General features: G+C 42.7%; 1 protein-coding gene across 4 annotated transcripts in view; it reads right to left on the bottom strand.

Annotated features, from left to right (window-relative positions):
* The window catches only part of ADAR (adenosine deaminase RNA specific), a 47092-nt gene extending 31815 nt beyond the window's left edge, over window positions 1-15277 (bottom strand). For 2 of the 4 annotated variants that reach the window (XM_055360603.2, XM_055360609.2), the window contains exon 1: window positions 14681-14836. In XM_055360603.2, the coding sequence (XP_055216578.1) occupies window positions 14681-14824 (144 nt within the window). In that variant the 5' untranslated portion in view covers window positions 14825-14836. Of the gene's footprint in view, window positions 1-14680 lie in introns of all 4 variants that reach the window. The other 2 variants (XM_055360613.2, XM_055360621.2) reach the window with 2 other exon arrangements.
* Window positions 15278-16433: the final 1156 nt, after the last annotated feature.

Here is a 16433-nt window from a genome sequence, read left to right as displayed (position 1 = left end):
GGCAGTATTTATGCTGACATATATTCTATTGATGTTAATGACCAGAAATGGCTTTTTTTTTTTTTTTTTGAGGCAGAATCTCACTCTGTTGTCCAGGCTGGAGTGCAGTGGCATGATCTCGGCTCACTGCAACCTCCACCTCCCAGGTACAAGTGATTCTCCTGCCTCAGCCTCCCAAGTAGCTGGGACTACAGGCACGCGCTATCATGCCTGGCTAATTTTTGTATTTTTAGTAGAGGGGGGGTCTCACCATGTTGGCCAGGCTGGTCACGGACTCCTGATCTCATGTGATCCGCCTGCCTCGGCCTCCAAAAATGCTGGGATTACAGGCGTGAACCATTGCTCCCAGCTAAAACTGGCTTTTGAAGTTACAAGAAAGCAAGAAATGCAGCCAGGCGCGGTGGCTCATGCCTGTAATCCCGGCACTTTGCGACACCGAGGTGGGTGGATCACCTGAGGTCGGGAGTTCGAGACCCGCCTGACTAACATAGAGAAACTCCGTCTTTACTAAAAATACAAAATTAGCTGGGTGTGGTGGCACATGCCTGTAATCCTAGCTACTAGGGAGGCTGAGGCAGGAGAATCACTTGAACCTGGGAGGCGGAGGTTGCAGTGAGCCGAGATCGCACCATTGCACTCCACCCTGAGCAACAAGAGCGAAACTCCATCTCAAAAAAAAAAAAAAAAAGAAAGCAAGAAATGCCTCAGGTACCCCCAGAAGAAAAAGAGGTCTCCAAAAGCTATTAAGTGCATTTATCCACTCCAGTAAGTTATCTAGTAACAAAGAAAAAAAGTGGTATTTATCAACTAGCTATATGTGCCAGGCTTAAGTATTATATAATAAAGATATAACATTTGCAATAATATTACATATGTAAAATAATACTAATAATAATGACTAACAGGCCTGTGTGCAATCTTTTGCAAGTATGTATAACTAATAAATGTACATTCAGTCGGATAACTACCCCACAGGGTGACCCTATACAACTTGTGGTTTTATACATTATATCCTGACACCCTTAAGCCGCTTCTCCGATGCTAGATTTTTCTTGGATGCAGCACCTGACTGACTTCTGGCCTGACTCTGGCTAGCACAGAGGTTCCGCTACTGGCCTACATTTGGGTTCTATTGAGTCGGGACCCAAAGGGGGAGATCTCCCATCTTCTTCTTCCCTAGGATCCAGATCCAGCCTGTAGGGGGCTGCTCTCAGTCCCAGCCTCATGCAAGAGCAATGCCCCTATCTCCATGGCTTGTAGAAAGGAGGGGACAATCACAGTCCTGTCCTGGGCAGGCTCAAGGCAGCCACTGCCCTGACTTCTGCAGTGTTTCTCAGGGAAATAGGCTGATTTCACCAACAGCCAATTTGCCGAAAGTCAGTTTGCCAAATGGTCAATTCCTTGGATAACCAATTTACGAAACAACCAATATGTTGCATTTACTTTTTTCTTAAATCTACCTAGTCTTAATTGACCAGTTTTTATTCTGTCTTCTTAATAGAATTTAGAGGAAATGTGCTCTGCTGTCTCCCTGCTGCTGTAGAGCAGAAGATTGAGGAGGAAACTGAGGAGGCAAAGGGGTAGGATGGAGGGGCTTTTGTAGAACTGACTTTCAGCGAACTGGTTTTCTTGGAATTTGACAGCCATTTTCAAGTGACCACTGGTCTTTAAAAGTGTTTCTTTTAGTGTTGGCAAGTTCAAAAAAATTTCCACCTACACACACAGAGGAAAAGGCCATGTGAAGACAGAGTAGAGAATGATTCGAAGATGCTAGCCTTGGAGACTAGAGCGACGCAGCCGCAAGACAAGCGATGCCAGCACCCACCAGAGGTTGGGAGAGGCAAGGAATGGATTCTCCCCTACAGCCTCTGGAGGGAGCACAGCCCTGCCAACATGGCCCAGTGATACTGATTTCGGATTTCTGGGCTCCAGCACTGTCAGATAATAAATTTCTGTTGTTTTAAGCCAACTAGTTTGTGGTTATTTTTTTACAGCAGACAGCCACGGGAAACTACTACAGCATCTTTGCCGGACAGTACAAACCAGGGAGCTCCAAGTCCAGGACTGCCAGAGGCTTTGCTAGGCGAGATAGGAGTTTCTGCATTTGGGTACATCAAAGGGAAAAGGCCAAAACAGACTAGCTGTCATAGATGTACTTATGCACAGCCATGATGTCCTTTATTTATTTATTTTTTAAAAGACAAGGTCTCTGTCACCCAGGCCAGAGTGCAGTGGTACAGTCATGTCTCACTGCAATCTCAAACTCCTGGGCTCAAGCAATCCTCCTGCCGCAGCTTCTTAAGCAGCTGGGACTACAGGCACATACCACCACGCTTGGCTAATTAAAAAAATTTTTTTTCGTAGAAATAGGGCCGCACTATGTTGCCTAGGCCAGTCACGAACTCCTGGGCTCAAGCAATCTGCCTGCCTTGGCCTCCCTGAGTGCTGGAATTACAGGCGTGAGCCACCATGCCTCGCCACATTTTTTAGTTAAGCCAAACAGTACAGCCTTCTCATTATTGTCCAACAGAATTAGAGCTTTTAGTTTTATCTGATTTTATTTTTTTCTAGGAAGATAACATTAATTTATATTTTTTAAATGATGAAAATAAATCATCTGTGAAAGAAATAAATTTCCAAGGCAATAAAATAAAATGCAGACAAACTTTTAGTAAGATTGTGTTTTGTGATTACAACCTCCAAACTGGTTTCCCCGCATGTACTTTGGCCTCTTTTCTATCCAGTCTTCTCGACACAGCTTGTTTGATCTCTGAAAACCAAAATCTGATCATGTCATGCATGGAATTCAAGAAAATTCTAAACTAGCAATTAAGGGGGGGAGGGGGAACACAGGCAGATGGGATCCAAGAGGCAACAAGGGAGGCTTCAGCAATACAGATAAGGTTCTCATTCAGGGGAAGGTGTTAGGTTCACGTGCATTCGTTTCATTGTTGTATTTCAGTGATACATATATGCTGCAGGAATCTTTTATGCATATCAAATATTTACATTATTAACAAAAAAATACTTTTATGGCTTCCTAATGCTCTTAAGACAAAGGCAAACATCTTTACACGATGGCTCCAAAGCCTTACATGGCCTAGCCCTGCCATCCTTCTCCCTTCTGTTGGACCATGCCCCATCTCTCTGTCCCCCAGCCTCCCTGAGCCTTCTTTCCCTCCCTCTAGATTGCCATGCTCCCTCCTGCCACATACTTGCCCCTCTCTCTGGATTATTTCTCCTCCTTTCCACTATCCTATGATTTGCCCTTCAGATCTCAGGGTAGTCAACACTTCTGGAGGAAGAGCTTGAGCTCTAACCCCTACCCCCTCCCATCACATGATTTCAAGACCCCCTCCTCTCTTTTGGAGCATATTTACACTTGTAATTTTACATTTCTTCATGTGGTTTTTTGGTAAATATCTGTCTCTCTTACTACAAGTTCCAAGAAGCTAGGGCTATACAAGTGTTTTGCTTTCAGCGTGCTCAAAAATATTTACTGAAAAACGCAACATGCGCATTTCCCTCAAGAGAGAGCCCATAGCTTTCAGACTCCCAGATAGATCTGTGTACCCAGAACGAAGGTTAAGAGGCACTGCTCTAAAGACTTTGTTCTTTCCACTGTTGTACTTCAACTCTGGCTTATGTCTTCCTGACCTGGCCCACTGCCCTCTCCAGCACTTCTGTCTGGAGTTCTAGTGGACAGTGGGTATCTCAGAGGAGGGCTGAACTTCCCAATATGGAATACAGTAAAAAGTTAAAAACTACAAAGTGATGAATCCCAACATGGCTGCCTAGCCAGTGGACTGGACTTCTACCAAAACAATGACTGGGGCACTATTATCCTGACTCATAGACATAGTGAGAGATAACTTATCAAAAACCCCTGCACGCGTCCTGTCCTGCTTGTTGCTTAGAAAATACCTAGTCCAGATAACACTGGCCAATAAGTAGCATTTGGAGACTTTGATTTCCTAATATGGGATGGAGACCGTGAGTTTTAAAAACCTACCTCATCCCTCATTGCCACCCTCAAGGCTTAGATCTCAGAGCCTAACTTTTGCACTCAACTGGTTCTCTGCTGGGCAGTAAACTTCTGCTTAGCATATCAATCTTTGATGCCAGAGTCTAGATTCTTACTTTAACAAAGAAAGTTCAAAGAAGGCAGGAATTGTGGGCAGAGGTGGGATTCTGCATGAAAGTGACCCTGATGATCACCTTTCCCTCCTAAGCTGATTAAACCAACACAAAACCTCTTCCAAACAGGAAGATGTGTGAGGACCCCTTAATAATAAAGACTGTCTATCATAAATCAACAGCCAATATCATATGTAGAACGGAACAGTTAGACACTACCACTCAAATGAGAAAAAGGAGGGCTACCATTACCATTGTTATTTTCCTTAATTCTAAGATGCACTGCTTTTTACATCCTAACATTTCTGATATTGGAATATGAATTACAGTGTAAGTATACATTTAATATAGTGCCCCCCAAATCTGTTATTAAATCAATAGCAAGTCTTTATGCTCAGTGGTCTTAAAACAAATATGGTATTTAACACATGTTAAATATATATATTTAATATCTTTTCTACATATGGAAATTCTTACATATTCTACATTATGAAACAAAAATAAGAGATAAACTATTAAAAAGAAAAATAGATTATTTGTAGATGATATCATCATAACCCTAGTTGATCCAAGAGGATCAACTGAAAAACTCTTAGAACCAATACCAGTCAAGGAATATGGTTGAATATAAGAGAAACATATAAAACACAATAGCTTCTTTATATGCATATGTATATATGCATATAAAGTATATATTCTTTATATAGTAATATATACATTACCATAGTAATATATAAGTATACATTCTTCATATAGTAAGTATATATTCTTTATATACTTTAATGTTTTATTTGCTATTAAGAATACTATATTCTTAATAGCAAATAAAACATTAAATTAAAAAAAAGAAGTATCTAGGACTAACCCTAAGAAATGTGAAGAGCTTACATGTGGAAAATTACAAAACTCTGCTGAGGAATATATGTCTTAAATAGAAGGACATACCAGTCTCAAATGTGATGGCAGAATACTTTATGAATACTAATTAATATCAAATTAAATAACGATTTACTGCAAATACTATGAGGTTGGGGCAGTAAGGAGTGGATACCTGACAAAATGATTACTCTAAAGTTCAGATGTAATTAATAGGTCATTGGATGGGAATAAATAAAGTTCAAGTACAAGAACAAACAAAACAGTTTTTTAAAAAGAAGACAGCTACGCTAATTAAACCAAGGCAGCACTGGTATAAAGCAAGAGTAGAGCTTCAGACTAACAGAAAAGAACCACCTCCCTCCAAACAGAGCCTAGTATGTGCAGAAATCCAATGCATGATGAGGAACCAAAAACAGCAGTGAGAAAAAGCGTTATTCAACAGATGGAGCTGGGCCAACTGAATGGCTATTTGGAAAAAAAAAAAGTCTAGGTCTAGCCTTATATTAATAAGCCAAAACAAATTGCAAATGTATTGAAAGACTAAGTGTAAAAAAATTAAATAAAACCACCAAGAAGCAGGCCGGCCGTGGTGGCTTATGCCGGTAATCTCAGCACTTTGGGAGTCCGAGGCAGGTGGATCACCTGAGGTCAGGAGTTTGAGACCAGCCTGGCCAACATGGCGAAACCCCGTCTCTACTAAAAATACAAACATTAGCCGGGCGTGGTGGCAGGTACTTGTAATCCCAGCTACTAGTGGGGCGGAGGCAGGAGGATCGCTTGAACCTGGGAAGCAGAGGTTGCAGTGAGCTGAGATTGTGCCACTGCACTCCAGCCTGGGCGACAGAGTGAGACTCCATCTCAAAAAAAAAAAAAAAAAAAAAAAAAAAAGAGGCAGATAATGTTAGTGGCCTACGCTAGAACTATGCCTCCCTTTCTGAGAGTGCCCTGATTCTGTCCACTTTCCTAAGAAGGCCAGGTTCTCTCCCCAGCCCCAGAGGAAGGATGTTAATTAATCTAATTTAATCCAGTATTGAGGATTCTACTTCTTTTGTCAGTGATACATGTGATACATTTGTGGCCAGCAAACCACAAAAACAATCTGTCTGGGGCTGTCTGAGAAAAGGGCTCCTCGCTGGGAATAAGTGATGTCCAGAGGATGGCAAGGCAGCGGGCTGGAACAATGCTGGGTTGCTGAATCAACCATCATGGGAACTGTTCTGTCTGTACGAACCAACACAGCACTGCCTGAAAGACCAAAATACTCCTGATGATGTCTGAGAGGTGGGCTAACCTGTGATTTTATTGGCTTTTTAATAGCTTTCTATAATTTTTAAGTTCTTTTTAATAATAAAGCATGTATCACCCTCAAAATAAGAAGAGGAAGGTTAATAAGAACAACAACAACAAAAAAAAAACAAAACTACTTACTGCATGAACCTTCCCTTATGAAGTTCACAGTCTAGTAATGGGAACAGACATGTAAATAACTGACTAGAACATGTGATAAAACCACAATGGGATGCCACTTCACAGCTACAGAATGGCTAAAATAAAAAAGACTCACAATACCTAATGTTGGTGAGGATATGAAGCAAACTAGCATTTTTGTATACTGTGGGAACATAAAATGGTACGACTAACTATTCGAGAAAATTGTAAGGCAGTTTCTTCTAAGGCTAGACCCAGCATTTATACTCCTGGGTACTTACCCAAGAAAAATGTCCACAAAAAGACTTGTACAAGAATGTCCATAGAACCAGGGGCTGGAGGATGGGGGAAAAGAGGAGTTGTTAATGAATATAGTTTTAGATCTGCAAGATGAAAAAGTTCTGGAGATTCGTTGCACAACAATGTGACTATACCTAACACTACTGAACTATACACTTAAAAATGGTTTACGGGCCAGGCGCGGTGGCTCATGCCTGTAATCCCAGCACTCTGGGAGGCCAAGGCGGGTGGACCCAAGGTCAGGAGTTCAAGACCAGCCTGGCCAAGGTGGTGAAACTCCGTCTCTATTAAATATACAAACATTAGCTGGGCATGGTGGTGGGTGCCTGTAATCCCAGCTACTTGGGAGGCTAAGGCAGAGAATTGCTTGAACCTGGGAGGTGGAGGTTGCAGTGAGCCAAGATCGTGCCACTGCACTCCAGCCTGGGTAACAGAGCAAGGCTCCGTCTCAAAAAAAAACAAACAAACAATGGTTTAAGATGGTAAATTTTATGTTGTGTATTTTACTACAATAAAAAACAGGAAAAAAACTGTTCATAGAGCTTTATTCTTCTTAATAGCCCCAAACTGGAATAACCCAAATGTCAATCAACTAATGAATAAATAACTTGATGCATATTCACACAATGGATACTGACACATGCAACATGGTTGATCCTCACTGAAAGAAGCCACAAACAAAACCACATACTGACATGAAATTTTAGAACAGGCAAAACTAATCTAATCTATAGTGATAGATATCAGACATCAATAGTGTTGGCCTTTGGGGGTAGTGGTGACTACCACAGGGGAGCTTTCTGAGGTAATGAAAATGTTTTATTTCTTGATTTGGATAGTTAAATGGATATATTTTTGTTAAAATACATTGAAAGGTACACATAAAATCTGTGCACAGAGATACACATAGTTATGCTCCCATGAAAAAAATCTTAGGGAAATAGTGAGGAAGAGGAACTGGAAGAGGCTGAATTCATCATCTTGGCTACATGCTGAAAAGCTGTTGCCAAGCACGAGTGCCTCTTTAAACCAGACAGCCACACATAAATATCTTTTCATGCAGCAATTTATGGAAACGCTAAGAACACTAAAATTATGATTATCTATATATGTGAATCTTAGTTTTGTCAAGCAAGCTGTTCGCTATTCTGATAAATTATTTAAAAAGAAAAAATATAAGTACAGTAATATAAACATCCTTAAGACAAAACATAGACCTTTAATTAAAACTGATTTTATTTAAAATATTACACTATTTTCATCAAATATCTTATTAAAATCTGAAATAAAACTGAATGCTAGCTTTTTAAAAGTCATATGTAAAAATGCAAACCATAAAAAAAACTAGAATACAGAATAAGGAAAAAAACCTTTTTATGCTCACAAGCAAAAGAAATAAAAAAGAATAAAATTTGTCTACAAAAGAATGAAAAATAGATTTGTATTTTTAATGATAAAGCCAAAATTAGATGGCAAACAATAAACTAAAAAGAATTAACTGCAAATAAAATTGTTTGCTTGTAAAAATTACCATGAGGAAAAACTCATGTTTTTCAGAATATTTGTATATTTTAAAAATCACTTAAACACAATAAGTGAATAGACAAAACATTAACCAAAAATTTAAAAAGTAGAAATAAAAATGGCTCAGTATGGGTAAAAAGGGCTCAAACTTAATCATAATAAAAAATGCAAATTAAAATGAGATGCTATTTCAAATTTAGCTAAGATTTTCCTTTTTTAGTAAAATACTCAGTTCTGGAGAGGAGGGTAGGGTGAGGGAGAGGCACAGTAAGTACTCAGGCATTGCTGATGGCAGTGGAAACTGGTATTCACTTCTTAGGAAGCAAATCAGGACTAAGCACTACAACAGAGTACTGCAGCTAGGCTGAAACTGCCGCTTGGATGTTTGGAGTAAGAGCGGGGTTAAATAATAACCCTGTCATTTCAAGTCTCTATTTGTAGGAGAAGTACTTTTTTGTTGTTGTCAAAAGAAAGAAAGGGGTATTTTTTTCCCTTTCTTCATGTGTTGAGGGGTGGGTGTGGCATGGCTAGGGTTCCCACAGATAAGGCATAACATGTAACCAGGAAGATGGATGTGCTCTGCAGGGGCCTGAGGATGTGGGTTTAGGCCCTCCCTGGGAGAGGGCTGAAGACAGACGCTTGAGCAGCCCATGTCCTGAAAAGCAGAGTGGGCTCTGAGCCACTGATTCCCCACCTGGCTCTGCCACATATCCTGCGGCAGAGCGTGGCTGCGTTTGGGTGAAGACCAAACAAAGGCGATGAGATGCAGTATGTTATATTTACTAGCTATGGCTGTAAAAACCTGAGGAAAGGGCAGGGACAAGACCTATATCAGGCTGTTAGATAGCTCTACTTCTGGAGGGCAAGATGGACTAGATGCAGAGTAGTCTTATTTCTGTTCTTGAGTGTTTTGGTACTTAAAAAGAAAAAAGTTTTAAAGTTGACAACCCTTGGTCCCCAAACTCCAGTCCAAGAGTGAGTTGCTATTTATAAAGGACTAAGAACAGTGCCTGTCACCTTGTAAGTGCTTAAATAAATGTTTTAAAAATAAATACTCCAAGGAAAGGGCCTCAAAATATGGAGAAGGCCTTAATATACAACCCATCAAAGTTCAGAAAAGTTTGAGAGGAGTGAAACATCACACAGGGTAGAATTTCCAGCCAGAGGCTCCTTGGGCCTGACCTCTGCAGGTTCAAACACATATGGGAAGAGGTGTGCTGCCTTCCTGGGATGCCATGGTACTCAAGTTTCAGATCTTTACAGTGAGAAGTGTATCTATCATGCAGACTGGAATGTTCATCAACATAATGCCAGTGTTTTCTTCCTGTGGGAAGATTTCCATTCATTCATTTAATAAACATTTACTGAACATATACTATATGCCAGTATGAGGCACTGTCCTAAGCCTCAAGGTAGTTTTGTTTTGCTTTGATAACAAAGAAAATTCCTTTCCACATTGTTCTCATGAAGCTAATGAAAGACAGTCAATGAGGAGAGACAGGCAATAAATAAACAAATAAATATACAATGTCAGTTATGAGTGCTATGAAGACAAATAATACTAGCTAAGGGTAGGAGATAAGGAATACAAAGCAAAGGGCACTCTGTCCTCAAGGGGCTCTCCGTCTAGTGGAGACATGACCAATAAACAGACAATTATCAAACAGAAATAACATCTACAAGGGGGTTGTGCTCAGGTGTTTATGGGAGCAGAGAGAAGGGATGCCTAGCTCATTAAGGAAGGTGTCAAGGAAGGCTTCTGGGAGAAGCATGACCTGAATCTAGAAGGATCAGCCAGATGAAGCAATGGGGAAGGGCAACCCAAACAGCAGATGCAAAGGTACAGAAAGGACGGAGAGCACATAATGGATGCCACAGTGGGAATCAAAGTTTGATGGACAAACACAACCCACTGGATTCATTCCAGTTGGAAGGCTCTAGAAGGACCCCAAAGAAGTGAGATAAGAGCATACATGTAAGCACATATGTGTGCATACACACACCCCTGCAGTAGTCATGTGCTGTTTCTGCCTGCCTAGGACCTCTGAACTTCCCCATCCCATAAGGTTATGGACGGGCAGTTTACTTCCTCATCCCAAGAGTAAGCCTATGATGTAGACCTCTCCAATTGTGGTCTCCCTATTTCCTTGTCAGCAATGGTTAATTTACAACGCTAAAAGACAGCCATCAGGTCATAGGCTTGGGGTTGCTGACAGGGAGCTTTTTCAGTATGCATAGAGAAAGCAGCAAGAAGGCCAGGCACAGTAAGTAGCTCATGCCTGTAATCCCAGCACTTTGGGAGGCTGAGGCGGGCAGATCACCTGAGGTCAGGAGTTCAAGACCAGCCTGGCCAACATAGTGAAACCCCATTTCTACTAAAAATACAAAAATTAGCCAGGGGTAGTGACAGGCTCCTCTAATCCTAGCTACCCGGGAGGCTGAGGCAGGAGAATCACTTGAACCTGGGAGGCGGAGGTTGCCGCAAGCCAAGATCGTGCCACTGCACTCCAGCCTGGGGGCGACAGAGCAAGACGAGCAAGACTCCATCTCAAAAAAAAAAAAAAAAAGAAAAAGAAAGCAGCAAGAGAGAATGAAGTCAATAAAGAAAACGGAGCGGAAAAAGGAAGGGCCAACAAAGCCCTCATGACATCATTTTAGCCCCAGGATCCAGCCATGCCTGAAGCTTGCCTTTGGACTTTCTAGTTAAATAATCAAAGGGAGGAAAAAAACTTTTTTTGCTTAAGTTAATTTACACTGGGTTTGTGCCACTTGCAAGTAGATTAATATACAGTCCTTTTGGAGGAGAGCTTCATTCTGTGTGCATGTGGCAAGGGGTGGTACAGAAGGAAAGGGAGGCTGATGTCAGAGGGTCTCACCTATTAAGTCTGATAAAGATGGTGAAATAGGTAGCTTCAAGGTAACCAGAGGGTATAGAAGCAGCAACTAGACCTCCTTGGGTGGAAGAACTGAGGGGGGTGTAAGTCACAATCTATATGGATGGGTTATATAAATTTTGTATGTTCCTAATAGTTCACTATACAACTACAAGTCATCTTTAAACATCTTTAAGACACAGAATAGCTCATCAAAAATACCAGGAATATCATCTGTTTAAAACTAGTGTACTATTCCTACAATGAATGCACATCAATCACAGGTCTTTCCCAAATATTTAATTTTGAGACAAACTTAATGTTTTGAACTCTTTATCCCTGATGTCAAACAATCATCCAGTGTTCTCCAGAAAACTCAAGCAGTTGTACCCATTAAGGTCCAAGTCTCACAGATGTTATAGCAAAACAAATTGCTCTATCTCAAGAGATTACTACAGAAGCCCAAAAGCTCAGATTCTGTTGTTCACATATTTGAGAACTCTAATCAGTTGGTCACAGATAATACTACCAATCTTGGTCTGAAACAGGGCTTCAAATCTTTAAATCCATGAATCAGAAAAATGCTCATATTACAGTGTGTTATAGTATAAAAATAGCTGGCTTAAGGAGCCTGTGTGTAATAAGCACTGGGCCTCCTTCTGGCAGAAATAACAATGCCTCAGGATTTCTTTTTTCCACAAGCATTTTCTGAATACCTACTTTGAGCCCATCATCCCAGCACAGTGTACCCATGAGCCTGTCCTTTTTCTCTGGGTGAAAAGGCCAAACCTTGGTTCATATCTGGACAATGCTGAGTAAAAAACGTAAAATAAAAGATAATGTATCATTAGACAATTTGAGATGCTATTCTTGCAGCCAATCCTGGCCCACTAAACTCTGTCTGGGCCTCCTTTCCCCCACTGCACCAGGTTTACATTGCTGGGATACTAGTCACTGAGAAAGAGCAAGACTCAAACCACATAGCCTGATGATGAGCAAGGGCAAGAGCAAGACTTGCTAGACACTGGGAAAGAGCAAGACTCGAACCACACAGCTGGCTTCAAGTTCCAGCTTTGCCATTAATTAATGTCAGGACCTTAGCCAAGATTCACTTCTGCATCTGTAAAATGGGGATAATATTTAGTGCACTCAGTTGCTAGAGGGATGAAATAAGTTAGTATATGTAAAGTGCTCAACACCGTGTCAGGTACGTAGCAAGCGCTAAAGAGAAGCGAAAGGCCTGGCGCGGTGGCTCATGCCTGTAATCCCATCACTCTGGGAGGCCGAAGTGCGCAGATCACTTGAGGTCAGGAGTTCGAGACCAGCCTGGCCAACATGGTGAAACCCCATCTCTACTAAAAATACAAAAATTAGCCGGGCATAGGCCAGGCACTGTGGCTCATACCTGTAATCCCAGCAGTTTGGGAGGCCGAGGCAGGTGGATCACCTGAGGTCAGGAGTTCGAGACCAGCCTGGCCAACATGGTGAAACCCTGTCTTACTAAAAATACAAAAATTAGCCAGGCATAGTGGCACGCTCCTGTAATCCCAGCTACTCAGGAGGCTGAGGAGGGAGACTCACTTGAACCCGGGAGGTAGAGTTTGCAGTGAGCTGAGATCGTGTCATTGCACTCCAGCCTGCGCGATGGAGTGAGACTCTGTCTCAAAAAAAAAAAAAAAAAAAAAATTAGCCAGGCATGGTGGTGCACATCTGTGATCCCAGCTACTCGGGATAAAATTGAAAAATAATAAAATAAAATGAGAAGCTATAATTAATAAAGTGAGTTTTGTTTTTGTTTTTTTTTTATTTATTTAGTTTTGAGATACAGTTTCGCTCTCGTCCAGGCTGGGGTGCAATGGCGGGATCTTGGCTCACTGCAACCTCCACCTCCTGGGTTCGAGCGATTCTCCTGCCTCAGCCTCCCAAGTAGCTGGGATCACAGATGTGCACCATCATGCTGGTCTAATTTTTGTATTTTTAGTAGAGACGGGGTTTCACCATGTTGGCCAGGCTGGTCTCGAACTCCTGACCTCACATGATCCACCTGCCTCGGCCTCCCAAAGTGCTGGGATTACAGGCATGAGCCACTGCACCCGGCCTAAAGTGAGATCTTCACCTCTTTGCAGTTCTAGAATTTAATGAAGTGTACAGCAGAGAGATTATGGATTTTGAGATTTCCCCTCCACCACCACCCCCAAGTCTGCATATCATATCTGGCAGAATAGCAAACATCTAAAATAGCAAAAAGTTCCCCTGCTTCTCAAGCAGCTGTACCAATAGGAAACCTTCAGCAAGGGAGCAAGTCCAAGCTCCTGGGTACTGGGCCCTTACTAATAATAGCTAGACACTTCGAATTCTGACACCCCGGGCAAGGTAGATATAATTATCCTCATTTTGTAGATAAGCCCAAGTAGGAGTGGAGAGGTTAAATAACTCATTCAATGTCAAACAGCTGCTAAGTGGCAGACCTGACTCCAAAGTTCATGTCCCCTTTCCACTCTATTTCCCTTTTTCCCATATAGCAAGCACTAACTGTTTGTAAATAACGAACAAGATATTTCAAGAGATCTTTAAAAGGATGGGAACAAGGCTTCTCTGGTAGAGAAAGAAGTTGGCATCACAACTGCTGACAGTTTGACGCCCCTGCCTTCTCTGCCCCCAATGACCCGCTCTAGCAATCCTGCCTCCCTCTCTAGCAACAAGACACTGTGTAGGCCTCTGTTTGCAAGTCTCCTCCCGTGGCAGCCTAGACTCTGCTCCCTCCGCTAATTGCATACTTGGGCTCCTCCACACAACATTCAAAATCCAATGACAGGTATCCCTTTTTGGAAGGCAAGTTTCCCAAACTCTGATACCAACACGAAACACCTGGAGCCGGATTACCCTCTAGTGGGGCCCCCAAATCAAGCTAAACAGAGAAGGAAGGGGAGGTGACGCAACTAGGCCTCCTGCACCAGGCCAGACAGGCTGAGCGCGGCGGCCGTGACCCCGCAGTGAGCTTTCCACAGTGGCCTCCTACGCCTTCCCTGTGGAACGCACGCCAGGGCGGCGATGTTATCTCTGGGATAAAGGGCCGGTCCTAACGCAGTTTGTGGTAGAAGGCGCAGCAAAAGCGCCTACCGCGGCGAGTCCCAGGCACCTCACTCTCCAGTCACTCTCCGAGGCGGGGGAGCCGGCGAGAGGGAAACAAGGGCCTTTGGTACCCAGCTGTTGGGCCTTTGGTACCCAGCTGCGGGGCTCCGGCTGGCACGCGCGCCGGAGCATCCGTGCGCAGCCTCTGCCGCCCACACTCGCGCACACACGGGCGCGCACACACGCACAAAAGTACACCGGCCCGGGCGTCCGCCTCCTGGAAGGCTGCCGAGACCGGCCACTGTGCCCCTACCAGCTGCGTCCCCACCCAGCCCTGCGGCCACCCTCAGTGCCCTGCCGGGGCGCCCCCGCGCTTCCTCTAACATCAACGCCAGAGACTGGAGAGGCCGCATGGGCCGCGCGTTCCAGCCCAGGCAGGTGTGGCCGAGAAGGACAGAGGCTCTTACCGGGTCTTGTACTTCCTCGGGACACGGCCGGACACCCGGAGGCTGCCAGTGCGGCCGCGACCCTCCCCCCACCCTCCCCCACCACGTAGCCTTCTCTACCTTCAGTCGGGAATCAATGGTCTGGTCGCAGATTGGTGACATCATTGGCGCGCCGGTCGTGGGAGGAAGAACCACGTGATTCAACCTCTTTTGTTTGCGCTCTAGGAAATTAAGGTTTTTGTTGCTACGTCTTCCTTGGTTTTTTACGTTGTGTTAATGCCGCTGTTTTGGGTACGGTGGGGAGTAGGTACATGGGTTTAGGATGCTGCATTTTTGCCCATGGCCTTGATTGAACTCCTTAGTCATTTGTAACGTGGTTGGGCCGGAAGGCCTGAGAAGATACGTAGGTACAATCCTCTTTTAAAAAATAGACCACAGAATTAGCCAATAATACATTATAACCAGTAGTCTTTGAATGGCCCGTTTAAATTAAATTAAACGAATTCATTTTTAAAATAATATAATGAACACCTTCTTTAACTTGACATGCTAACCAAGAACTAAAATATTATCAATTAACTTTCATCAACTTGTAAGTGGTCCCCATCTTGTGCCACTGCCTCTCCATCAGAAGTAACTCCCATCCTGAATTTGTGTTTACACAACTATTATATTGCTTTAATTTCTTTTCGCATTAATATATATTACTAAGCAATGTATTTTTACTTTTCTTAGTTTTGTGTGTATTTCCAAACTCTCATCTAGAGGCCTGGGCCTGGTACATTTTTCGTTACTCATCTTTATTGACCGAAGTTACATTTTGTTCATTTTCACTGCTACATAAAAATCCATTATGTACCATAATTTATCCATTCTCCAGCTGCCAAGTCTTTGTGCAATTTCCAGTCTTTTGCTCTTTCCAACAGTGTTGGAAATCAGCATTGCTTTCTGGTGCCCCTGTGCAAAAATGTCTCTTGGGTGTATTTACCTAGGAATAAAATTGATAGGACTTTGGAATGCCAGTATTCCACTTTATATGATAGTACCAAATTTTTATCCAAAGTGGTTGTACCAGTTTATACTCCTACCAGCATCCACATCTTCTCTAACACCTCAGATTTCTTGGCTTTTGCTAATGCATGGTTTCAAACTGCCCTTATTGAGGTTAAGCATCTCTTTTAAATATGTATTGTCCATCTGTAGTTTCTCTTCTGTGAAATGTCAGTGTAGGGCATTTGAGGGATTTTTAGGGCTGAGCAAGAAAAAATATATGACCAGGAGGTGACAGTAGCACACTCAAGCTTTATTTGTGTGAGCTTTGACAGGTTTGTATTTAGGGGGAGTCCCTGGCAGCATGAGAAGATCCAGAGATTGGGGGTGGAGAGGAACCATCCAAAAGGGGAAAAGAGAAGGAAACTTCCAGAAGGGAGTGGCCTTACCATGTCCAGGTGATGTTGTTCAGCGGCCTGTGGGAAGTCTCTGTTTCAGAAAGCTCCCAAGGGCAGCAGCAAATTGGAGTCTTCATAAACCACAGATTTATCTTATCTATGACTAACAGATGTTGGGCACAGTTTCATGAGGTATACAAAGCAGGCAAGCAGCTCTAAATGCCTAAAAATCTGCTTAGTTGGGTTATATTTAAAATGCCTGGATGTATAAACATTTGAGTTAGGTGCTGAAAGGCTTTTGAGATAATAGATACCAGCTTGCTGTGAAGAAATAAACAACTCAGGGACCCAGATACAGAGGCCATCTTTGGCTCTTTATATAACAG

The sequence above is a fragment of the Gorilla gorilla genome, chromosome 1 (genome assembly GCF_029281585.2).
Source record: "Gorilla gorilla gorilla isolate KB3781 chromosome 1, NHGRI_mGorGor1-v2.1_pri, whole genome shotgun sequence".
NCBI classification, from domain to species: Eukaryota; Metazoa; Chordata; class Mammalia; order Primates; family Hominidae; genus Gorilla; species Gorilla gorilla.
Note: the sequence above shows the minus strand (reverse complement) of the source record. Positions and strands in the feature narration are given on the sequence as shown.